The sequence below is a fragment of the Hypanus sabinus genome, chromosome 6 (genome assembly GCF_030144855.1).
Source record: "Hypanus sabinus isolate sHypSab1 chromosome 6, sHypSab1.hap1, whole genome shotgun sequence".
Lineage (NCBI taxonomy): Eukaryota > Metazoa > Chordata > Chondrichthyes > Myliobatiformes > Dasyatidae > Hypanus > Hypanus sabinus.
The window spans coordinates 139,580,767-139,589,401 of record NC_082711.1 but is presented as its reverse complement, the minus strand read 5'-3'; the positions used below and the strand labels follow the sequence as shown (position 1 = coordinate 139,589,401).

Sequence of the window (8,635 nt, the reverse complement as noted above, 5' to 3'; positions counted from 1 at the left end):
CTTTCATAGGATGTGGGCATCAATGGTAAAACCAGCATTTATTGTTTGTCCTGAGTTTCTCTGAACTGAGGAGGCAGTAAGGAGTCAACCTGATTGGTGAGTCACACAAATGGGCAAGACAGGGCAAGGTCAACAGATTTCCTTCCCTGAAAAATGTTATTAAATCATGTGATAGCCTGCTAGGTTCATGTAGTCATTACTAGCTTCTTAAAAGAAAATTCAGTTTCTGCAGTCCCCACAATGACATTTGAACTCATGTCTGGAAATCAGTAGTCAAGAACAATACCTTTATGATTCAAGATTCTAAATTGTCATTTCCAGTACACAAATATAAAGGAGAATTAAATAATTGTTGCTCCGGATCTGATGTGGCACAAAAAAGACAATATGATAATGAAGACAACGACAAAAATACACAATATAAATATATAAAAGAGCTTGTATACATAGACTCATTGTATGTACATAAAGTGATGCTAGATACAGGAGTGTCCGTACATAAGGTGACTCTGACAGGAAATAACAGTAGTGGTGGTGGGGGTTGTCGAGGGTTAGGTTAGTGGGTGGAGGTGTTGATCGGCCTTACTGCTTGAGGAGAGTAACTGTTTTAAAGTCTGGTGGTTCTTCCTGATGGGAGTGACACATACAGTCCATGGGTGAGATCCAATAGACAATGGGTGCAGGAGTAGGCCATTTGGCCCTTTGAGCCTGCACCACCATTCAATGTGATGATGGCTGATCATCCACAATCAGTACCCCTTTCCTGCCTTCTCCCCATATCCCTTGCCTCTGCTATTTTCAAGAGCTCTATCTAACTCTTTCTTGAAAGCATCCAGAGAATTGGTCTCCACTGCCTTCTGAGGCAGAAGATTCCATAGATCCACAACTCTCTGGGTGAAAAAGTTTTTCTTCAACTCCAATCTAAATGGCCTACCCCTTATTCTTAAACTGTGGCCTCTGGTTCTGGACTCCCCCAACATCGGGAACATGTTTCCTGCCTCTAGTGTGTCCAATCCCTTAATAATCTTATATGTTTCAATCAGATCCCCTCTCATCCTTCTAAATTTCAGTGTATACAAGCCCAGTCGCTCCAATCTTTCAACGTATGACAGTCCTGCCATCCTGGGAATCAACCTCGTGAACCTATACTTCACTCCCTCAATAGCAAGAATGTCCTTCCTCAAATTTGGAGGCCAAAACTGAACACAATACTCCAGGTGGGGTCTCACCAGGGCCCTGTACAGCTGTACAATCCTTCACGATGTGGCCTTATTCTGTATATATATGCCCTTGTGGTGTTAACCACTGATAAAGGACCTTTGGCCTGAAATATTAACCCTATTTCTCTCTCCATGGTTGCTGGCAGACCTGCTGAATGCATCCAGAGCTTTCTGTTTTCATTTTAACTTGATCATTATGCCTACTGCAATAATCAGATTAATATTACTTTTGTATACATGCTGTGGTTCCTTAAGGTTGTTATTGATTCTCCCAATGGTATGCATCTCAAATAGCCTCTGACAACCAAGTCCAGCTCCTGGCCTTTATGTATGGCTTAGCCAGTAAGCCTGGCAGAACAGTCCCTGCTGACAGGAGAAGAGGCAAAGGCGGGTTACTGGTATCCTAAAGCCTTCGGGCAAGCTTGGGGCGGATGAGCTTGTCAGCCATAGCTCATCTAGGAGAAGGGAAACTCTGATCTCAAACCTCCACTGCCTTGCAGTTATACAGCTATAGTCACTCATGGGGAAGACTTTGGGAGTAATCCCCGAGGAATAATCTGGAGCAGGATTCCCTACGTAGAGTTCAACGCTGACTGGGAACTCAGGCAATGCTGCTGGTCCCAAACTGTATTGGTCTTTGCTGTTCCTTTGGATCCATCAGCTGTGTGGAGAGGGGGAGCCCGCTACATGGGCAACAGTTTGCCCTCCTTATCGTACTGCCCTGGCATGTGTATCATACAGATGGCTAGGATGTGACATACATGGTTGACTTCGACCAACAGAGGACCTGTCAATACATGCTTACGCTCTCTGACCTTCTTCTCCTGTCAGCTTTCTCTCCTTGTTTCATTTTCAATATTATTGGCTTCATTACTCAAATCCAATTAGGTTGGGTGACATGTTTGTCTTGCTTTCCCTCAGTATTTAGAAACAGCTGGATAAACAAGGGCACGGAGTTACCAACCTTAGTGCCAGTTGGCATTTGGATCTCATTATCTCCTCTAACCTCAATAAACATTTATAACAGTTTCATGGTGACTCTACAAGAACAGGGTGGTACAGCAAAATTGAATTATTCCTCATGAGTCAAATGGAACTATAATTACAATTAAGCCTTAGCATTCTCAGAACAAAGCTTGCGAAGATGGCAGTACGCGTTAGTGAACCGGTACAGCAGTAACGGGATTATGAATCTCATGGTGCTTTTGCCAATCTGACTAAGCTTCAGCACTTGTACTTAACAATGTGTGAAATCCTCGAGAATTGAAGAGAAAATGGGCACACTCATTCTCACCAGGACCATGCATCTAGGTAAAGAGAAGATTTTCATCGTCAACCTGCACCCTAGCCCCAGAGGATATCCTTTATCCATGTCCACTGTGTCCCACCCAGTCTCCTCGGATAAATGGCTGCCTTAGTACCTCTGCACTGCTTACACACATGTAGAATGTCAGCAGCTCTCCAATATCTCAAAGTCAAAGTCGGGTTCATTGTCAGATGGACAAGTGCATGAATGCACAGATGCAACGAAAAACTTTCTTGCAGCAACATCACAGATCACCATAACTTACACATTCTACAAGAGAGAACACAAACTAGAACAAAAAGCAAGTGCATTTTAGTGCAAAGTAATCAATGTGGTCATAGCTGTGCTAAACTAATACCCTCAGGCCATTAAACTCCTGAATTCCTTGCCCCGTTGCATTCGACGAGTCACTGGATAATTTGTACTGTACCCTACATTATTTAATGTATGCACTTTATTTATGTTTATCTATGTGTAATTCAGTTGTAGATTTAATTTTTATGTGTGATATGTGTACCTACTGTGATCCAGGAAAATGTTTCCTGGTTTGGCGATATACATGCATATATTTAAATGACAATAAACTTGACTCGACTAGCGTTCCAGTTGGTTCAAGAACTGAATGGTTGAAGGGTAGTAGCTGTTCTTGATCCCAGTGGTGAGGGACATCAGACTTTTGTACATTCTGTCTGATGCTAGTCGGGAGATGACAGCATGAACCAGGTGGTGGAGACCTTTGATGTTAGATATTATCTCCAGGGAGCCCCTCGATATTCCTACCAATGGTGGGGGAGGTGTGTCTGTGATATATTGGGCTGAGTCCGCTAACTCTCTGTTCTTTATGTTTCTGCACATTCAAACAGTTACTATTCTGTAGATTTGCTGAGTATGCTCACAGGAAAATAAATCTCAGGAGTGTATATGGCGACATACATGTACTTTGATAAATTATCTTTGAGCTTTCAACATTGCTGTACGAATCAACGGTACCAAGATGATAGCTCTTTACACATAAACCTACTAAGTTGCTGCAGCTATTCATCCGGAGACGGAATCAGAACGGAGCTCAGTGCCCAGTGCCGGCAATATACAAAGGATGATGACGAAGGGTCTCGGCCCGACTCTGTTCCACAGATGCTGCCTGGCCTGCTGAGTTCCACCAGCATTTTGTGTGTGTTGCTTTGGATCTCCAGCATCTGCAGACTTTCTCGTGCCTGTGATACAAAGGAGCTGATCTGGGGGAAGAATCGGTCTGATTACCTCTCCTTCCAGCCTGGGGACATGAATGTCATGTTTTAGCAATTATTTTCTTTAGGGGCCTGGTTTTTAAAACATTTATTATTCTTTGTGAGCGATTTAAAGAGCCTCGGTAGCATAGTGAAGCTGTCAAAAGCGTGTGATTTAACTCCTTCCCCAACGCGACATTCTTCCCTTACGGCAGGACTTTCCGTGGCAGATTGAGAGGAGCGACACTTTTCAACCAGAATCGAGCTTCCGGCTTTGTTTGACATTCATTTCCTGTCCCAGCTGCTTCCCCAATGAATAATCCATAAGGCAGGCTGGCGAAGAAATAACAGGCAGCTGGAGGAGGCAGCGCCCTCCCCCAATCACTTTTCCTTTTGTTCGTCTATTCGGCAGAGCTGGGGAGTCAGTCACGGCCTTTCCAGTGCCCCGTGAGCCCCCCTCTTTGAAGAACGCTGGACGGACGGGAGCCTGTCTCTCGAGCTAGTTGCCCCGCATTGAGGGCGTTTCAGTCTGGGGGTTCATTCGGCTGACAGTGGCTCCCTCCCGCTGCATGCACAAATGGTGGTTTTGTTTTCGCAGAAGCCAGCGTTGGACAGCTCCTGTCTACCGAATTCTGAATGACTGGCAAACGTGCCGTGCCTCGTTCCTCCAATCCTCATCGGAATGAAGCGGACGCAAGTGTGTCTGTGCAGCTCCATGTGACTGGGGTGCTGTCAGCTCCTCTCAGTTTCTCTGCATCCTCCAAGAGCAGCCAAAGGGAGAGGCAGGCGGGCTGCGGTAGAACAACAGCACAGGGGCGGGCGTCAGCACCAACAATCGGCGTAGCGCGCCGAGCTGGATGAGAGGAAAGACACGGTGAGGATGCCGAATAAAAGGACCCCTCGCCACCAAAACGGATCGCGCGATGGAGATCCGGCGGGCTCCCGCCGCCTTCTCCAGTGGGGTCGGTTGGTTACTGTGGCGGTGATGCATTTTTTTTTCTCTCTATCTCTCGACAATTAGGTCCTGTTAGGATGAGGGGAGCGACGAGCTGGAGAGATGCGTGAAGCAGCCCAAGATAAGCCCCAGTCCTCCTAGAGAACGAGCATTGCCTACAGGAGAGAGACCCAGACGCGATTGAAATGAGCCTGCTGAAGCCAAGTGGGCTGAAAGCCCCCGGACGGGTCAACAAGCACTCCAGTCCAATGGGCCGAGGCACTGCAGCAGCCGGTCCCAAAGAAGGTAAGAGATCAGAGCGTGCTTTAGGAATCGCTGCCTTCGATAGAAACGAATGGTACCAATGACTAGCTTTGAAGCATAATAGGGCGATTATGTTTCTCTCGGTGGGCTCGGAGTTACGCAAAGCGCCTTTACACAAATTCTTTGTTTGCTTGTTTCCCCCCCCCCCCCAACCACCCCGCACCCGTCTTGCATCAAATCTGACGCCTACAAATGCACAATTCACGTTGAGCATGGAGATGGGACTGTGTCTGTCACTTGAGCATCCCAGCTAATACTGAGATTAACTTGCCTATCATGATCAACTCAGTATCAGATGCTGTTTAACGACGCTGACTTCGGAGACGCTATGAATACCAGCTAGTGTTGTTATCAGCAACTGAGCTAACCTGAACACACAGGGACAATTTTGTAATTTCCTAATTACTGTTTTCTTTGTTTACAAGTTCGTTTGAGAACACAAGGTAAAGAGCCCTGACCCCCAGTCAACCTGCCAGTGGGATGTTCCGCCTGGCACTGGATGACGGGCCGATTTCGTACAATGAAATGCTTGTAAAATTGACTAAATTAACTGCTTGAAATTTGAATCCGACACCAGGATCCATAGTGATGCAGAAATTCAGCGGAACGATATCGGTTAATTACAGACAAGAGGTTTATTTCTTTTGTGGGATTTACCTGAACCACTGCACATACTGTCACCCCTCCCCCGGAATATTGGTCCGCAATGTCCCTGCCACAGCCCACTTGTGTTGACCTCCTTGTCAGCCCACCAAATTCACTCCTGTCTTGTGTGGGTGCCCCCAGGCTTTTGTCAAGGAAGATGGCTCTGAGCTGACCAGTGTGGAGGACGTTCATGTAGAGTCGTGGAGGGATACAACATAAAAAAAAGTCCCTTCAGTCCATCTAGTCCACACTAGCCATCAACTATCCAGTTACATTAATCCAATGCTTTATTATCCCCAGAATCTACACACCAAGGGCTGATTAACCAACCATAAGACATAGGAGTAGAATTAGGCCATTCAGCCCATCAAGTCTGCTGTGCAGTTCGATCATGGCTGATTTATTATTCTTCTCCCCATAACTTTTGACACTATGGGAAGAGACTAGTGAACTTGGAGGAAACTCATAGGGTCATAGAAAGAATGTGCAAACTCCACACAGATGGTATATGAGGCAGGGGTTCCCAACCATTTTTATGCTATCCGTCAACACTATGAAGCAAAGGATTCGTGGACCCTAGGTCAGGAGCCCCTGGATTGCGCTGCCCTTCAAAAGCAATTTTAAAATGATTAAAATTTATATACAATTAAATTTATGAAAATATGACAGGCTTCAGTACAGGTTGAGTACCTCATATGAAATCTTTGAGATTGGAAATGTTTCTGATTTTGGATTTTGGAATATACAATGAAATAGCTTGGGATCATTATCATTTCTGACTCTGCTAAGAGTAAGCAGTCTTTGTCTTACACTTGTTCATCACACTTATATACTGATGCAGCCATTCAGTGTGTTAGATTTTCATCAGAGTCAATCTTGGCAAACCCATCAATGAATTTTTCTGTTGCTTCGTGATCAGCAGATGCTTTATCACCACAAAGCTTTAAAAAAAATTAATGACATGTCTTCTTAAATTTCTGCAACCAGCCTGCTGAATATTCACAATTACCTTTAATTTTCAATTTGTTGTGATAGGTCTTTGCTTGTTTCATGATCCGCATATCATTCAGCAGAATCTGTTCACACTGATGCTGTTGAATCCACTTTTTCAATACAAGGTCAGGATCTTCCTTTTTCAGCTTAATGCTTTGCTTTTCTATTTTTCATTAACTTCTGCTCATTACATAAGTGAGGTCACTTCTCAGAGCTGCCTGTAGTGCACAGAGGGCCTGCACGTCACCTGGGACCCTCCCTGCACCTTTTCCATTTGAGGTGTGCTTAAAAATAATTTCAGAATATCAGATAAGAAATACTCAACCTGTAGTATGTTTAATTATGAAATTTTGGATCAGTATGTTACCACAGTATAAAGATTTCTATTAATCTCAAACATGACATTTAAGGTGACTATAACTATGGTTTTCATCTTTCTCAGTTTGCCTTTGATTTGGTTGACCATCTTCCTCCATTATCTTTCCAACTCTTACCTGTCGTTTATAGAAAGAGAATCAGCTGCCATACTTATTCCAGGCTGCTTCCAGTGTCCTTCAACACCCTTCTGCTTTCTCGTCTGCATGCTGCCCTTTCATATCAGGTTGCATTGTCAATATGCAGCTCCATTGCGTCATCAGCCCCTTCAGTATCAGGCAGGTTGTAGTAGATAAGCAGAAACACCCTCCAAGAAATTCCTCCTCATCTCAGTTTTAGAAGGATGTCCCATTATCTGAGACCGTGCCCTTGGACCCTACTAGTGGAGACGTCATTTCCATATCCACTCTATCCAGGCCTATCAGTATACAGTAGGTTTCAATAAGACCTCAGTCTCCTTTGTCCTTCTGAACTCCATCAAGTTCAAGCTCAGAGACATTAAATAGACTCCTCATTGGTTAAGCCTTTCATTCCCGAGGTTATTCTTGTGAATCTGCTCAGGATCTTCTCTAGGTGCAGAATATTGCTCTTTAAGAACGGGGCACCAAGTTGTTCACAATATTCCAAATGCACCCAGAATTTCTCACGATACTCCAATGAGGTAGAAACAGAACCTGTTTCTTCGGGCCTCACTTATGAGCAGAAAAGTGCACCTGGGTGCTGCACTGGAGATGAGAAAGAACTTTGTAAGCAGGCAGCAGGTAAGCTTGAACAGCCTACTAGCTGTAATTTGGCTGGGCTTGGCCAAACTGGTTCCACTTTCAGAAAATTGAGTTCAAAATCCCCTCCAGGTACTTAAGCAGGTGGTCCTGCCTTAAGAAGGTGCTGCACTGATAGAGCTAGTGGCTTCCAGATGAGACACTATTGTCCTCACAAGCTGATGTGAAGCATCTCTCAGCAGTATTCAAGAAAAAGAGATTTGTCTCCACTGCTCTAGTCAGTACGTATCCCTCAACTCACATCACTAAGACCATGCAAATCTCAAACACAAGAAAATCTGCAGATGCTGGACATCCAAAATGCTGGAGGAACTCAGCAGGTCAGGCAGCATTTATGGAAAAGAGTAAACAATCGACATTTTGGGCTGAGACCTTTCTTCACTAAGACTATCACATTCCTGTTTTTGGAAGCTTTCTCTGTGCAAATTGATTGCCCCTTGACAATAGTGACTACAGTAACTGACCAGGAATCACTTTGGGACTGAAGAGATGTATTAGCAGCGGAGAGAGACCAGGGCAGAATTATGGGAAAGCTACCAGAGTTAGATAATTATTGTCTTGAGAAAAGATTGGCCAGGTTGGTGTTGCTTTCTTTACATGGGAGGGTAAGAGAGTTTTAATCACGTGTTGTTCAATTTTGGGAAATTGCAAATACCTATTTCCTTTGCAGGAGGATTTTAATGGAAAGGGTCTAGATTTATGAGAGTATGTAGTAGATTTAGAGAGGAGCTGAGAGAGTGTTGGAATTTGGAACTTGCTGTCTGAAAGAATGATGGAGGCAGAAACCCTCATTACAATGACTTGGACGAGCACCAGTTGGATTGTAATCTAAA

The 8,635-nt window shown here is 44.4% G+C and overlaps 1 protein-coding gene across 3 annotated transcripts in view; it reads left to right on the top strand.

The window, feature by feature from the left end:
* clip2 (CAP-GLY domain containing linker protein 2) overlaps positions 1 to 8,635 on the top strand; it is a 173,276-nt gene that overhangs the window by 2,349 nt on the left and 162,292 nt on the right. Inside the window, exons 2-3 of one of the 3 annotated variants that reach the window (XM_059973059.1) lie at positions 10 to 96; positions 4,774 to 4,992. In XM_059973059.1, coding sequence (XP_059829042.1) covers positions 4,893 to 4,992 — 100 coding nt within the window. In that variant the 5' untranslated portion in view covers positions 10 to 96; positions 4,774 to 4,892. Of the gene's footprint in view, positions 1 to 9; positions 97 to 4,062; positions 4,627 to 4,773; positions 4,993 to 8,635 lie in introns of those variants that run through there. The other 2 variants (XM_059973058.1, XR_009512782.1) reach the window with 2 other exon arrangements.